This window comes from Betta splendens, chromosome 6, assembly GCF_900634795.4.
Source record: "Betta splendens chromosome 6, fBetSpl5.4, whole genome shotgun sequence".
NCBI lineage: Eukaryota > Metazoa > Chordata > Actinopteri > Anabantiformes > Osphronemidae > Betta > Betta splendens.
The window spans coordinates 12,101,050-12,118,440 of NC_040886.2; the positions used below are offsets into that span (position 1 = coordinate 12,101,050).

Genomic DNA, 17,391 nt, shown 5'->3' on the forward strand with positions numbered 1-17,391 from the left:
GAGACACCCAAAATAGAGGGATTGCGGGCTGGACAAGGGGCGGAGTTACTGAGGGCCGAGGAAATGGATCGAGGCCCTGCAGCAAGTGTCTGAAAAGACAGATGTTGGGCAGGAAAGGGCCAAAAACCCCTGACTACACACATCGGAATAACTGGTGGACCTGTGGTGCATTAGAATCATCCCTGGCCCCCTCTTCCAGTTTATGGACGTGAAAAACCAAAGCCAGCGATGGTTGCTAACGCCACTACATCAACAGTAAAAGAGAGGCTCGCCTTCATTTGGACACATACTTCAATCCAGCTTTGTTTGTTACTTTTGGCCTTGTGGCCTCTTTAGTACAGATTTAATGTTAGATTTGGTGGAGGGTTGTGACTGAGGGATTGTCTGGGAGCTACTGTACCTGTACATTCCTATGCACTCAGCTGCAATAACTCTCTCAGATGCCCCTAGCTCCTGTTTCATAAGTACAAAATAATAATAATAATTCCATATTCCATAAGCAGAGTCATGTGACAAAACATCAGAGATAAATATCATCCTAATGTGTGTTATAATGGGCCATGAGACTACATTATTAGAATTTTGAGGGTATCAAAACAAGTTTTATGCATAAGCTGTTTTTGACCTTAGGCTTAAATCTGTATGAAATACTTTTCCACCCTCCTTCAGGGTGTAATTATTTATTAGCACCTCTCTTTTTTTCCAGATAACTTCAAACATTGGAACTAATAACTTGCAGGAGAAGTTGTGTTTGTGTTTCTGGAGCGGCAAAGGGAAAAACCAGGCAGCAACAGCCCACGTTCCAAAGCGCAGCCTTTAAATCACTCTCGCTGTCATGCTGAAGACATTACATTATCCCGTCCTGGTGGAAACATCCACAGGTTATCACCACATGTGTCCACTTAGAACTTTGTCTTGCTGGAGAGAACAGGAGCCGCCGAACCGTGACTTTGAATTACTGTATGTGGGAAATTTCCTGGCCGTCCTTCATATTTGAGAGTGGACAGATGCCAACCACCATGACTGGGCCCGTCAGTCCGCGAGCTCGTTTTAACTGGGTGACCGTTACTCTCGGGGCTGGAGCTGTTCGAGACGGGTCAGAGGTTAACTGGTTCGGTGAGGCCTGTCTCCGGGGGTCTGATTGGGAAGCGGAGGGCCCCCGTGAGTGTCCTCTGTAAAGTGCAGTCCTGTGTCACATACTGACACTCTGATGTTTGCCTTGAGTACCAATGGGTCCTCTGCCATGTCCTGAAAAACAACATCAACCCAAAAAAAAAAACTGATGTCTGTGAGAGAAAAAAAAGAACCTCTCACCGTGTCTAGGCCTTTGTTCTCAAGCTGAGCTGGATGAATACAGTCATGGTGAAAGCACAAGCGGGATGCAGCATCAACAGAGGTGTCTTCCTTCCTGTAGCTACTGTTTCTTTGTGATTGTAGCCTGTTTTTCCATTCAGTCACCAAATCACAGTGGAGCCGATGCATTCATGACAGGCTTCTTCTGGGCGCCGGATACTCCGACGACCACGCTTTGTACCTTGTTAGTACACAGTTATGTGACAAATGCACATGGTGCACATGTTGTGTGTGTTGTGTTTTTGTTTTTTTTTTTTGCTTTGCCTGTTTGTGTGTGTCACGCGTTTGTTTTTGCGGAAGGGCAGGAGGCTCGCGGTGAGCCTTCTCCCCTCCAGCTGAAACCTGTCACTCCCCCTGGGGAACCGGGGCCCGGGTTTACAGGACAGCTGAGGCAGCCCTGACAGCCCGGCTCATCTCGTTTGGAGCGAGGCACGCCGCTTTGCCGCTCGCTGCCTGGACAGGATTTGTTCCCTTCCTGCCACTTTACATCCACAAGCCCTACATTTAATTAGAATCACTTGTCATGTCTCGTATATCACCTGGGCCTCTTGGTGTCAGCTGTCAGCCAAAGAAATGCGATAGTTATTCATTGCGCTGTGGAAGAGTAACAGCAAGGTCACAGGACAGAATGCACCTTGAGCTAAGTGCGCGTAATGTTTACGTTTGGCAGCGCCGCATGCGTGCTGTCAGACGCTGCTTTCTCACATTAACTCCCTATTTCTACGTCCTGCCCCAGTCACAATAGCGGATAGAGTGTTTGGGTCTGGCTGGAAACCTCCGCAGCCTCACGCCGTCCTCCGCGTCAGCGCCGACGTGACGGATGGAATAACCTCGGTGCTGCTCTCACGCCGTGCGCTCCCAAAGTGTGCGTTGGACGTTCACCTGTCTGCGCGTGGTGTCTGTGCAGGCGACACAGTGCACCGCTCGCTCTGCTCCCTTTGATCATGTTGTCTCTGTCACTTTAAATGGCACTGTGTGTGTGTGTGTGTGTGTGTGTGTGTGTGTGTGTGTGTGTGTGTGCGTGCATATATGCATGTGCGTGTGTGTGCGAGCGTGCATATATGCATGTGTGTGCGTTTGTGTGTGTGCGTGCGTGCGTGCGTGTTTGTGCGTGTGTGTGTGCATGCGTGTGTGTGTGTGTGTGTGTGTGCACACGCGTGTGTGTGTGTGCGCGTGCGTATATGCGTGCGTGTGTGCGTGTGTGTGTGTGCGTGTGTGTGTGCGTGCATATATGCATGTGCGTGTGTGTGCGAGCGTGCATATATGCATGTGTGTGCGTTTGTGTGTGTGCGTGCGTGCGTGCGTGCGTGTTTGTGTGTGTGCACGCGTGTGTGTGTGTGTGTGTGTGCGCGTGTGCGTGCGTGCGTGTGTGCGTGCGTCCCTTTCTCATCCTCTGTCTCGGTCTGCCTGTCGCCTGCACTCTCTCTCCCTGCTCTAACAGCCTGGTTATATAACTCCCTTTTCTTTTCCTGATATCCCAGAGCTCTTGCAGTCAGCTGACAGCATCCAAATGTCTGCTGGTAAACACACTGCTTTCTGTCTTTCCTCTCTCCTGATTCTTTTTTTTTTTTTTTTTTTGCTTTCACTTCCTCTACACCCCTCCTACTGCCTACTCTTCTGCGATTAGGGATTGATTCTCTCCTCTGTCCCGCTGCCTCCTCTTCCATTGGTTGGGCTTCATATCCCCCGGCCAGTTTCCACATATTAGCACCCGAGGCCAGGGGAGGCGGGCAGATACGCATTGCCTGCCATGGCCCATGGATCCTGCAAGCCAGTGAAAAATGAGCTTTGGAGAGGCAATAAATTGCATCCAATTTAGAGATGAAGGCAGAAATAAATTTCTCTTTTCTGAAGTCTGAAGAAAGGAAAAAAAGCCCCTAGATAATTTCTGTCCCATCCTTTTTATGTGAAAATTTCTTTTGAGAAACATCCTTTTTGTGTTGTTCATTTGAATTCATAAAATAATTATAAGTCTGCACTTTGGATTGCCTTTTTATGTTTCAGCAGGTTATGAAAATAATCATTCTTGTCATTGCTGACGTGTTTTGCATCTCGCTTGAAATGTCTTTGAGTCAGATTAGACATTTTGAAAAGATACATTTATCGGACACGAGTTGGCACACGCAGACACACACGTATGCCCCCCCCCCCCACCCCCCCCACCCCACCCCCACACCATTTCTCATCACTGCATTATCCTAAATGAACTGTCCAAGAGGCTTAGGCTCTCCCAGCTCAGTGCTGCAGAAGTCTGTGTGTGTGTGTGTGTGTGTGTGTGTGTGTGTGTGTGTGTGTGTGTGTGTGTGTGTGTGTGTGTGTGTGTGTGTGTGTGTGTGTGTGTGTGTGTGTGTGTGTGTGTGAGGTAGTCTCAGAAATGATGAAAGGAAGTGTCTAGTAATGACCACATCAGCTTCCCGCCTCTCGTGCCTGCTGCAGAGTTCCTCAAATGTTTTTAAAAAACCTCCATCACTCCTTCGTGGCTCCTCCTTTTAAAGGCTCCTGAAGTAATGAAGAAGTTAGCGAAGAAAAAAAAAAAACCTTCGGTCTGTAAAGCTTGCATCAACAGGATAAGCCAGCGGAGAGCTTAACACTCAGTTTCCCCGTGGTGATGTGCAAGCCTCCTATTAGTCTCTGAAGCCCCAACTCCAGGCTGAGATGTTTCCCTTTGTGCTCAGGTAGAGGGAGTGTTGTGTGCCAGTGCTTTCCTGTATATTACCCCGCCTGCCAAAAAACAGTGGAAGAGACATGAGGGGGATTCACTCTGGAGAATAGCATCCCATTCTGTTTTTCCTCTCCTCTCTTTTTTCTCCTCCAAGAGATGTTTCTTCTCAGTTAAAAGGCTGTGTTTCTCAACACCATTTCAATGTGCTGACACCCCAACTGTGAGGTGTTGAAATTGGCAAAAAAAACGCTATCATCGCACAGTGTTGCGGTGCCAGTGAACTCCAAAGTACAACATGAAAGGGGTGATTTTGTGTACGTTAGAGTATATTTACTGACAACATCGCCATGCTGTTACTCATCACTGCCATCACCCTAGGAGATGAATAATGTGCAAATGGGCAAACAGTCTTTGTTTGCCGTGTGCTCTCGCTGTGTTTACTTTGGATCGCGTAGTAATGTTTCGTTTTGTAGCCAAATAAGCACAAATGGATTCACAATGCTAAGCTTTAGATTTTTTTCCCTCTCTCTGTATTAGATTGCATTATTTTCACACTCTCCGTGAGCGCTAATGGAGAAGCGGCGCTTGCCCCGCCAAAATAAAAGCAATGCACGAAGCGGCTGTGGCAAATAGCTTTATCTGAAGTTAATGCATCATGTATTTTAAGTTGCATTATGTCAACAGCGCCGCCGTCTGCGGGCCGATGCGGCAGTGTTCCGCGAGCTCCCTGCTCCTCATCTAAGCAGGCATTTAGCTAAGCTCAGCTGATTAATAAATAACCATGCCATGGTCTTGGATCAGTGCGCCTCTAATGTGCTCAGACTCTGTGCCTTGTTCCTGTTGCGTCTATGTTTTGCTGGAGCTGCAGGAGGAGGGGTGGGGTCTTTCCACTGTCTATCAGCATGTCGTAGGGGCATCTCAGCATGTAGTCCTCACAGCCCACTGTGGCATGAACACCCCCCACCCCCCCACACACACACACACACACACCGTGCTCTCCGCACGATCAAACCGATTGGACGTGAGCTCCCTGTAGCCCCTGCCTCTGTGCTCCCGCACCCCCCACCCCCCGCGTGTGTAAATTATGTAAGTACAGAAGTAGCAGCGGTGATGAGGCGTACAGTAGTGGCATTTTCCTAACCGGGGTTGTGCGTAGCACATGTTAGCAGCACGCTCTGCCCACAGCATCAGCTCCGCCCGCTGCATTTTTAACCGGGGTTTCCAGAGCAGCCAGGCTAGACGTGGTAAAGACGCGGGGGTTAGTGAGTTCACCTCGCTGACTGTTCTCTAGTTAGGGGCTGACATGTCTAAATGTGCTGTCTGTGTATTGTGTAGCCATGCAGGGGAATTCTCCCTGCACAGCGCAGACATGGCCCCGGCTCTGTGCTGGGCCCCGCTCATGAAATAACAATAGAGGTGCACTTTAAAGCACAGACCTCACAGAGAATGGGCAGGAAAAAGCCTCACCAGGCCTGCGGTTCAAGTTCAACGCTAACGCTTTCCTCCTGTTTCGAGTGTGATTTTAATATCGTACAGCACATTTGGTTCATCCAGCGGTCTCACACCACAGTGTGGGATATTTGTCCCGGCGTTTACTTTTGATTACACCCTCGAAATACTGTATGCTTCCTCACATGCAGTACACCATGTACCACATACGTGTGTCTTTTGCACACGTACGCATAGGCACGGGCAGACATGCCAGCACACGAGTGAGTCCAGTGAAGATTTACTATGCTGATAATATATTTGTCATCTGTTCAGCAGAAACTGGTTCCCTGATGTGATGATTCACAGCTTTGCACTTAGTTATTAATATATAAAAGTAAAGCTGCCTGGAGCAGGTGCCATTCATTTAATTTATATAATTAGTTGGTCACAAATGTTCTGATACGTATATATAAACACACTTATAGAAACTCATATACAATCATCATTCATTTATCAACCCTCCCATTGCTTAACATGTTGATCATCTCCAGTCCAACTCAACAACAGGTTCTCAGCTCTGCAGTTTGACCTCGGCTGCCCGACGTCCGAGCGTAACGTTGCTCTGCTCTGTAGTTTGAATACGAGCGCCTCTGTCTTAACATGTGTAGCGTCTATGAATAGCTACAGCATAAGTCAATGTGTCCCATCTGTCAGGCAGGAATCAATAGGCGCTCTTCACGCGGCAGTGAGTTTGTCTGGCTTGTGAGGAATAATTAAAGAGGCTGCTCGCTGCACACAACCATGATGACTAATGCTGTTGAAGGAATGCCTCTCTTACATGAATCAATAATTCTTATTCCACTCTGCTCTTGTCTCTTTCGCACTCGCTCGCCCCTTCTCCCCTCTCCCTCTCTCTCTCTCTGTGTTCGCGTGTACACGTGTGTGCGTGTGTTTATCAAGGCAGACGAGTTCTCCTTTGTGCTTGTAGGTCAGTGTGTCACTGTGCCGTGGCCATGATGCTCACGCTCTTTGACAACCTTTGAGTAGAAAAGAATAAAATAACTCTCCACCCTTCCACAGCAAAACAGATGCAATAGATTCAGATGTTACACACGGATATGGCGACTCTCTCTCTTGCTCACTCTCTCTCGCTCTCTGTCTCTGTCATTATTAACCCTGCACACGCCAGGGTTAAAGGCAGAAACAAAAGGGCGGCTTTGTGTTTTCTGCTGCCTCTTCAAATCCTCGCCACCCAACAACCGAGAGACGGAATAAATATGTGTGCAATAATGCATGGATATGAGTGAGAGCTGTGCACACCTTTCCACCATATTAGGTTTTCATAATTGAATAAAACATGGAAGTGCTCCGAACATCCCCTCAGAGGGAAATGGCACTCACTAAAGCATAGAAGTCGACTCAATAAAGAATTGGAAATGAATAAGTGATGAGAAGCAAACGAAGTGTGCTATATGAGAACAAGGGAGTGATTTACTCTAAAACAATATTTGAAACAGCAGGTGAATGAAAGGCGGTAATTACATTGTAAAAGGAGGATGGTTTTGAAGTGGTCGCCCTCATATGAATTACTTCTGGGCTTTGAGTCGGGTGTGTTATTTTTAAATAATACGTTTTTTTTTTAACCAGGCATAATGTAGACTCAAACCATATGCAAATACGACCAGAGAAGCATCTCTGTCAACCATATTTTCAGCTGCAGTCTCACACACAGATGGGGAGAGAGAGGGAGAGGGAGAGAGGGAGATAGAGAAAAGCTGGGGAAGGAGGTACACTGTGAAATATCCTCAAGGTCCTTGGCAGCATTTGAGAAAGGCCTGGGAGGTTAGGAAACATCAAATCAATGCATTGTAATGTGAATTGACTGCTGACTTTGATCATCTGCCTTGGGAGTGCTTTAGCATTGAGTGCTGTCACAGTGGCTGGGTTAAGCAAATATGGCATGGGCTGAAATGGAGAGAGATGGAGAGAAAGAGACAGGTTAGAATGGGAGTGAGAAAAAAAAAAGGGGGGGGGGGGGGGGGGGGGGGGGTTACGTGATGCCCGGCTATCATCAGAGAGTAATGGGCACATTAAAATTCAATGTCCGCTTGGTAAATGGCATAGTGTAGTGTAATGTTATGCATAGTTAAATTGATTCCTAATTGCAGATGATGAATACATATATATTAATGACACGAGGAGGTGTTGGCCTGCTTCCTAATGGAACAATCACACGTGTGCTGTGGTCGTATGTTGCGGGTGGATTTCTGTGAAAGGACTCGTGTGGTCGGGACAAAATGATTCTGCTGCTTTGCCGGGCAGACGGCTGAGACGCTGCTCCCAGTCCCCTCCAAAACGATGGGTCAGCCCTGCTTAGTGTCAGAAGCTGCTGATACCCCAGCTCTGAAAGTGGAAATGCTCTTAAGCCTTTCTCCTATAATGGAGTGGCCGCTCTAATCTTGGCCCTTGTGAGCGAGAGCAGGTGAAGAGGAGCGCTTCGGCCGCGGCTTTGGCTACAGCACCTTATTCCTTCCCAGCTTGTTTAGGGGTCACGTCACTCTTACATAAGTCGCACAGCGGGGGGGCGATGGGGGGGGTCTTCCATTACTCGAAGCCTTGTTTGTTGCATCACATGGAAACTTAACTGCGACTGCAGGAAACGTGTTAAAACAGCTGCTGATCGTGATTTCCACTGTAAATATGAGTCGTCCGTGTAAGTGGGAGCGTGCCGCACGCGTGCAATGTGTGCCTGACAGAAAAACAGTGCGGTTATGTCACCGTGACAAGCGAACTACGAGGGAGGGAGGGGGTGGGGGGGGTTCGGGAAAAGAGAGATTCCTCGAGTCAAGCCAGAGCGGCAAAGCGAAGCCCAGAACCCGGTGTCACCGTGTGAAAAGAATAGCGAGACGACCCGTAGGTGTTGGGCTGCTAGGTGCATCTCCTAACAAGCCGACTGTTCAAAGGCTTTTTAGTGCTCTAGAGAACATGAAAGGCATGTTTAAAAATTTAAAAGCCCGATCTGTTCCAGTGCTATGGAGCGGCAGAGGGAAGCAGATTTCTACGTCGCCATAATTCCCCAGTTGCTTGCTTTGTAAATTAATTAAGATGTTTATGACAGCTGCTTGCACCTAATGGAATGCTTATAGACTATGCTATTAATTATTACTGCTGGGCACGGCTGCGAGCTCTCGCATTGCTAACAACGTATGGCCGCGGCTGCAGTGTGCACATGACCCGGGGCTCAACCTTAGACCCTGCTTCACTTATAGCAGATATACAGTCACAGGGTCAGACTGCTCCTCTGCAGGTGCTATACAGGAATATATGTAGTGAATGCAAAGTTTCACCAGGCAGCGCAGGGGAAGCTATCCTTCGTGATCTGTCCTCTTCGTAACCTGACTTGGCTGATGTGTTATCTTGCTGCGCCTTCTGGTCAAACGCCCTGTTTGTAGAAGCGAATGAAAGCATTATCATGGTCCGACTGTGAACCTCGCTGGGGTGCACGGGGGCAGTCTGACCTCAGGAGCCTGGACTTCCTTCAGCCATGCGTTCGTATGCGTTCCGTATGGAAAAGAGGCACAGACGTCACCACGACGCCGGCGAGTGTGCAAACGCTCGTCTGGCTAATTATAGCTCCTCTTTCATGCGACTTCACCACAAGTTCATTGTTATGCAATGGCGTAAGAATAACCCGATCGGCAGCAGGAAGCTTTATAGTGACAGATCCTGTAGACATGTTAAAGGTAAAGGTAATTGTTTGTGTTTTGTTTGTCAGTGACGATCAGGTCAAATTGCCAGTAGTGGAAAGTACCACAAGTATAATTATTAAAGTATAGGATTTAGGGACTAGAGTATTATTGAAATTGAGTACTTGTGTGTAGTTTTATTTAGACTTTTATTTTGTAATGACTTGTAAAAATACAATAAACTAACCCAAACAATTTGAATGTTTCTTGATTGTCCTAAATTAGGAGCAGGTAGGATCCCAGTAGTGATGAGCAGCGTCGGTGAGAACATTCAGACATCACGCCCTGTGGCGTCGGTTTACCCAGAAGGCACTGGGACAGCTAAATAACACACCGCCGCGCACTGGTTGATTGCACCACGTGGGCTTGGTTTGTATCCTTCTATCCCCGCAGAAGGCAGGCATCGCGTCTCTGCTCTGCCGAGCTTTATCCCGTGTTATCCTCCGATTACATTTACATAGAGAATGCAGCGGGGAGGGAGAAGGCAACAAACTGAAGCACCCTCCACCTGCACCGCGAGAGGCGGCGGGTGAAATATGCATCCAGCGTTTCATTTCATCCAGCTCTTTAAGCCGCCGCACGCGGGCTCTCGGTGTGTGCAAAGGCGTCTGTTGTGTTAGCTTTGAACGCGGTGATCTGTGTTCTATTAATCATAGTCCAGCTCGGCGGCGGCTGTCCCGTTAGTCTACATGTGTGTAATTACGCTGTATTTGTGCTTTAAGCATGACTCGGTTGCCTGGAAATGGAAGAGTGGCTCCGCTGATGAACTCCCCGCTAATAGGACTACCTTTGATCTGCGTGGAGCACAGAGGCTCACAGAACTCGCAGGTTTTAATTATGAAATACATGAAAAATAGATGCCGCACTAAGTGCAGACCATGACTGCAGTGAATCACAGGAGCGTTGCTCTCGCTGGCTCGCCTCCCTTCCTTCCTTCCTCTAAGTCTAGTGTTTAGAGGAGCCTCCTCGCTCGCTCAACCGCCCGCCCGCCCGCCCTCACTCGCTTCGCTACTGCAGCGAGGCAAAAACGACAAGTCCATGATATTAATTAGTGGATTGACAGATATGTAATTCATCTCAGAGGAAGTTTTCATTACATGGGAGGCTTCAGAGGAGCCGTTTGGCTTATTGGCAAGTGCTAAGACCAGACCTAATGGGGCTGCAGTTCCCTCCCTTTTGAGCAATTACAGCCAAGTCCTTATCAGCAGAGCCACGAGTCCACTGTTGTGGGACCTTGACTTCCAACACACTCGCGTAGAACGATCCTTCCCCACAGGCCCTTGTTCATTAGACAAGTGCCTGCTGTACTGTACTTTACAGGATGAGGGTAGAGACTGAATGAGTGATGGTAATGAAAGGGTTCCAATATATTTCTGAGTCAGCCGTTGTGGAGCTGATATTAGCTGACATTAGTTTGTCATCAGAGCGCGTCTTGCCTCCCCCCAGGTGATCGCAGCGCGCCCGCATGCACCGTCTGGGCGGTTGTGGTAGCAGATTGTCGCACATGAGCTCACCCACTCCGATAGTTTCTTTTTACTACGCCAATGAAACATGAGCTGAGCGCCGCCCCGCGTGATGCGCCCCAGTACGTGGCCCCGTGCGCCGTCCTTTAAGACAAAAGCGGAGACAAGCGATTTCATACAGGAATCTAAATTTGAGACGGCCATTATTTCACTGCTGCGCGCTCTGAGCTGTAAATGTTTAGCCAAACGTGCCGTAATTGTATTCCCCGGCTGAATCCCCCCACACTGTGTTGTGGTACAGCAATATATAGTGTTACCTCTAGGGAATGTGAACCTCCAACCTGCACTGTGTTATTGGCAGTGGCGGTGTCTCTCCTCTGTTTACGTTCTGTCAGTTTAAAAAGAGAGCCGATGGCTTCGTGCAATTGCGACACTCGAAATAAACAGCCATTCGACAAGGCGTCTATTTCGAATCTATGTAGTTAAAGGCTTCACATAATCTGTAAGTGTGTAAACACGGCCTCCGCGGGCTTACCCGGGCTGCTGTTCACTGCGCCTCAGTAACAGGGAAGTAAGCCGGGGTGGTCTGAGTGCGGTTTGTCTTTATTTATGGTGCGGGCTGAAGGGCTATTGGGTTTCATGTGTGGTTGAGGCAGGATCACTGGGAGATTACTGCTGGGCTGGGAACCGCCAGGGCAGGGAGAGCACACAGAGGTCTGCCTGTGCCCCCGGCCTCGCTTTGACCAGAGCCGAGGGCCTTCCTGCATCCGTCGGGCCCCCTGGGACCGGCTCGCACTCGCAGCAGAATTACTGTATAGCGCCGCCCAAAGCCTGGGATAGAGCTTGAACAAGTCGAGAGCAGCAGAAAGCCCGACGCTTCACCTGAGCCCCGTCAGAACTGAATGGGAGCGGTTTGAGGACTGTACAGTACGTGTGGTGATAGATTTTAGTAGACGGGTCACGTCCTCCTCAGACCAGGCAGTGACTGTTGGCCGCGTTGGCTTGGACGATGTACGGCCGCCTTGTTTCTTGGCGCCCGTCGTTTTTTTAAGCCGAGCCTGTGTAGTCTTACATATAACAGTGGCACTTACTGCCACGTTCCCCGTGGTACAATTAAAATTCCATCAGAGTCTTCAATCTGCCTCGCAGCCATACCTGCTGTTCGCCGGGCCTCCTGGGCCACCGTCAATTCCTCTGCCGCCATGTATAATTCACGAGCCACCAAACAACACAGAGGACTCACCTGGAGACTCTGGAGCCCAGCAATGCAGAACTGCGGATCATAGGGGAAGATGTTCTACCTGGAAGACATTTGTGGGGGGGGGACACTAGCTCAAGTCGGCCGAGGCTTAACGATCTCAGGGTCACCCTGGTAGAACCCCTTCCCCATCGGGATCTTCTGGCTTCTTGCCTTTTTTCAGGAAGCCATGTCTCCTTTTATTTCCCCCTGACCTTTCTCCTTTCATCTTTTTTGAAAGGCAACTCTGGTGTCCTCTAAAACTAATTTGGATGTATATCTTCTATTTGCAGACAATTCCGCAGCGATGCATTGGAGTAACCTGTGGAGTCTCGGAGTGGTTGCTTTTAGTTAAAACCAATTAGAAATGACCAGAAATAACAGCGCCTGGAGACAGAGAAGTCATTTTTCTCTTGAGCCTCCTCAGAGAGTTGGTCTCTCCATGGATTAAGTGTTTTAGTATATTATGGGGCAGCTGATTAGAATCATTGCGCTTTTTTAATCATTAAATTTTTGCATGTATAGTTTATATTAGTATAATAGCTAATAAGTGTGTCACAGCGAATGGGAGGATTGTTTAAATGACTTTGTATATGGAAGTTGGCCTTCACAAAGTTAGAGCAGCAGAGAGGTCCTGAATTCAGCTCAGACGTCGTCAACACCCAAGTAATAAACTACTGGAAGCCGCCGCCTGCTGAAATTCAACTTCACTCAAAGCCTGACTGTACATTTGGGCTAATACCAGTGCACAGCGTCATTGACTGCAGTTGAACATGCTTTGGAAGCAGTTGGAGCTGTTCTGGGAGCTCAGCCGTGGTGACGACGAGGAGCACATTAATTGCTTCTAATTGTTTTCTCTCCGGAACGCGGGGGCAATTCGTCAGTGGGGCCGGTGGCACCAGTCAAAAGATGGACTGCTGAACGTGGCCACATCTATTACTCTTTAAGAAGACCATGGCTTAGACACTATCATTACCGGCAACCTCAGGAGTAGTCTAAAATTACCAGTCCCACATAACAGCCGTCATTAAGGCGGAACAATAAGCAAATCTTCTAATTACTGTACAGTGTCTTTTGCTATCTAAGGAGCCTATGGGGACTGTAAAGTCGTGGAGCTCCGGTACTGCCGGGTCCGGGTACGGCTTCCATTACCAAGGCCCATAGTGTTGACCAGGCCCGTCTTCCCGCGGCGGCTGTGTCCTTGTGAGCGGCGGGCGTGCAGCAGCGGCATGTGGAGCAGGCGGCAGGAAGCGAGCCTCCCTGTCTCCCCAGACTGAGCAGTGAATGAGGATAAGTGAGGAGCGCCAGTCAATGAATCAAGCAACAGGAAGGGAGCAGCCAGGGGGGGAGTGTGACGTCCCCACGGGAGAGGCCTCGCATTAGGAACTTCCTCGTCTGTGTGTTTCTGGCACAGGTTAAATGGATCGCTCCCATTAGCGAGCTGAGAGGACAGCTCCATTATATGAAGGAGACTGTAACTTTGAATGTCACGGTGCAACAACCCCAGAGCACGCCTCGTCTCCCAGCGAGGCAGGGTGACAATAACCATCCATGATAATCATTCCCTGTCAGGCTTTAAGGAACCTGAAATTATGACGTACAGCCCGGCGTGCGCCTCAGACTTCATTACAACGCTGTCACTTTGAGGCGCCGGCGCTTGGCGCTCAGCGAGCGGCTGCAGCGCCGCGGCTGACGGCGCCGGGCTCACTCTGCTCCTGTCTCAGTGGCATGTTTACAGGATGTGCGGCCCCCCTGCACATAGATGTGGCGGAGGTTAACCACCTCTTCCTCCATAGCATGGGCAGACTCTCACGAGAACAGGCTCAATTGTTTACCAATGCGAGGGGAAAATATGACTGATCGCAGGCGACGACCGTCCCTCGCTCCATGAGGGGCTGCATCTTTGCACAGACCCCGGCCACCTTTTGCTTCATTCCTTTACGGTGTACAGTTCCAACAAGGCAGGTAGGCTTTCATCAGGCCACCCCCAACTTGCTAAGTTGTTTCCAGCCGCCAGTTCGTCAGCCAAGGAGAGCTTCACCTCCAGACCGACCTCTGAGCCGCCATCCGGCGGAGGAGACGCGAGCTGGCAGCCATCGCCGATGTCAGCGCCCGGAGCTAACGCCGTCCTCCTCACCGTCTGACTCACCCGCTGACGCCGCGGCCCCTTCTCCTTGCCACCTCCAATCACAGGGTTCTGAATGACACGTGGAGGAGGAAGCCGGCCCGAGAACCGCCCTCCCGCTCCCTCCATCCTGCTTAGCAACAGGCCGAAGGCCACGTTGGTGAAGGCGGTAGTTTTCCTGAAATGCTGTGTGTGGCTACTGTAAAAAGCGAGATAGATGGGAGTGTATGAATTAAAAAAAAAATACTACTTCCATCTAAAATCATTGATAACGAACGGTCTACGACAACGTTTGTAAGTCTAGAACTCTGAGGTGCACACACGTTGGCCTTGGTCCCAGAGCAGACGAGCTGTTGCTTCCTGACTTTATCGCTGACAGCAGCGTGGTGCTTGTGGCTAACCCTGGGCATATGCACTGTATGCACACCTCGGAGTCAGTGTTTCTTCCACTTCCTCTGCTCATAAACATTTTGCAAATCAAAGGGTTGTTTATGACAATAGGGTGTTTGGTCAGAGGCATCAGTTCTGAGGAAACCAGGCGTCATTTTTTTCCTCTACCGCGTTCGGAGCCTTGTGTACGCCGTGTGCAGCGCATTTAAAACCAACCCGTGGATTTAAGTCATTTCTATTGTGGTTTCTATTGCTGTTTCCCCCTAATAGATTTTCCACTAAGTGCAGCCGCTGTGATCCTTACATGGTCTAAGGACTTGTCTGAGCCCGTTAACTGCTTCATGCAGCCTTTTCCAGCCGCCTCGTGTTGCAGCACCTTGAAACCACTGCTCCTGTAATGGGCCATCACTGGCCTCGCTGGCCTCCGTGTTTGACTGAAGTGCAGAATTAAGAGCGGCTCGCTGTTTATTTTCCTCCTCTGGTAATGTCACCGTTGGACAGAGCGGAAGCTTTTGGCCCTGAGCACTGGAACAATGTTAGAGCTCAATCACAGAGTGTCGGCCCCTAGGTGACTGTTTTCCCTCTTTCCGCTCAGTGGAGTTGATATCAGTTATGTCTTTCTATGTGTGTGTCTATAGGCGGCTGAGGGGCTTATTTGTTTTCCCCCTCGTTGCTCTTTGACTCGTTTCCCCTCAAACGTGTCTGAAACATTGTTATCGCCGGCCAGACGCCTTTTTTTTTTTCCGCAGAGAGTTATTGAATCATGTCAGCCGGCCGTCCCCCGAGTTTCGGACGCAAGCTGTAGAAAAATTAGCCATTGCTTCCGCATGACAAGTGAGATCTATTAGTGTGCTCTCGCCCCGCAAAGCATGAGCATCCAGCGGGCCGCCGGGGACCGCGGCTGACTGTGCGCCCGTCCACGTCAGGCTCCGGGGGCATCGGACCGCTGCCGCAGACGGGGCCGCGGCGGGAACCAAAGTGGCTCATTGGATGAGTTGACACCCGAAGGGGGGGGGGGGGGGGGGGGGCTGCACGGGCAGCGGCGGCAGAGCTCCGGCTGAATCACGCCGGGCGGCCCCGACTCTGGTCCTGTCACAGCTGTAGCTCCTCCAAGGTTGTATCTGAGTATCTGAGAGGGCTTCACAGCTGCTAATGTTTAGTATTATATCTATACAATAGAAGTGGTTGATTGGATGATGTAAGAGGTAACTACCTAGCGTTGAGGTCAAGGGGCCCTGACCTCGCTCTGGGCTGCTGTCCTACTCATGCGCTCCGGCCTAATCAGTGTGGCTGCGCACAACATTAGTATTCCACGTGTTGTGTGCTGTGGTATAAATTTCCATGCGTCGCCCGCAGAGCTCAAAGTCTCAGCCACCTTGTTGTGGATGCCGGCGTGTCCGCGGGTCGGACACCAGCCTGCACCATTAATTACCCCGGACCCGCCACCTCGCTGACCTTGGACAGCCACAGTCTGTTGGACCACAGGGGCGCTTTATTCATCACTATTAGAACATCAGTCAGGGCTAAACACGTTCATGTTAATAGTGGGATGTGCTTGATACTTTATAGTCGATTTCTATTTTCATGTTTTCATGACATGTTTGCTTTTCTTTTTCAGGTATCTCAGTAACAAAGAAGACACATACTTGTGAGTACCAACACTTTTTTACTAATCAGGCACTTTCTTCTGTCTGAGCCATTTCATCACTGCCTATTAGCATATTATTGCTTTAGTAGTATGGTAATAAACCAGTACCTTTAATTAGATCTGTGATTACTACTCACTTAGATTATTTAGTATTTCTCCACCTTCCTGCTGAAGAGAATAGATGATAACCCCAGCGAGCCGAGTCAAATGCTGCGCCGTCTTATGACTGCAGAGCTGAGGCAGACAGAGTGTTGAGGCTCCTCTTTGTTTTCTGCAGGGCCTTGCAGCTGAACAACACGGATGTGGTGTTGTGCGGTGGTTTTTAACCTCTGAGGCTGCATTAACTACCAGTTTGTATTCTTCTGATCGTATCGCTGCTATTGAGAGGCACATGCACAGACGCATGCAGGGGTTGGTCGGGGCGCCACAGCCGCGCGCCAGCGAGCTTCGCCTCTCCTGCCCGTCGCTGTCTGTTCAGCTCGAGTTTGCTCATGAAGAATTGATGAACAGTCGAAGCCGGATGAATCGATGACTTCCAGGAGATTTGTAGTTCGTTTTGACATGTGTGAAGCGCAATTGAAAAGCATGTAAAGGCGCTTTTGTGCAGCGCACTGCTGTGTGTGTGTGTGTGTGTGTGTGTGTGTGTGTGTGTGTGTGTGTGTGTGTGTGTGTGTGTGTGTGTGTGTGTGTGTCTTCATACCCCACTGTGTGAATTGAAGAAACCAGCCCTGAAGGCTATCCCTTCACTCTGATCACTCTGATGAAACTTGTAGGGAGGGAAGGCCAGAGGGCTTTTCTGTAAGACCAGTTGGCGGTTTTGATTGTGAGAGGCTCGCCCTGGAAAAACACCCTCTTACACCTCTTTCTTACATCAGACAGCGGGGCAGAGGCTGCGATCCTCCATCCCAGACAGATCTACCTTTGCTCAAACAACCCCCGTCAAAACAGCAGCGCGGTTGCGTGTTAAGCTATTTGCTTGTCTGGAGGGTGATGGTGTTTTTTGATGTGTGTCGGTGTTCGTGTTTGTATCAGGATGTCTTCAAGGTAAAACAGAAAGTCTTTGACCTGACCCCCCCCCCCCCCCCCCCCCCCCCCCCACACACACACACACACACACACACACACACTATCTTAATTAGTGCGGCGCTAAGCACCTCTACACTGGAAGGTGGCTCAAATCAAAGAGCATGATTTAGGAGTCTTGGGTTCAAAGCCTTGGGCAGAGACTGGACTACGCCGTCTCATTTCACTGGGAAATATTCAAATCTTGTCCGTGTGAGGAAATCAAAGTGAAGCCCCCTAACAAGTCGCTGATTGCTGTACCTCACAGACAGGA

General features: G+C 49.5%; 1 protein-coding gene across 2 annotated transcripts in view; it reads left to right on the top strand.

Annotated features, from left to right (window-relative positions):
- Positions 1 to 17,391, top strand: part of roraa (RAR-related orphan receptor A, paralog a) — a 177,971-nt gene that overhangs the window by 112,312 nt on the left and 48,268 nt on the right. For both annotated transcript variants that reach the window (XM_029153663.3, XM_029153662.3), the window contains exon 2: positions 16,026 to 16,055. In XM_029153663.3, coding sequence (XP_029009496.1) covers positions 16,026 to 16,055 — 30 coding nt within the window. The remainder of the gene's footprint in view (positions 1 to 16,025; positions 16,056 to 17,391) is intronic.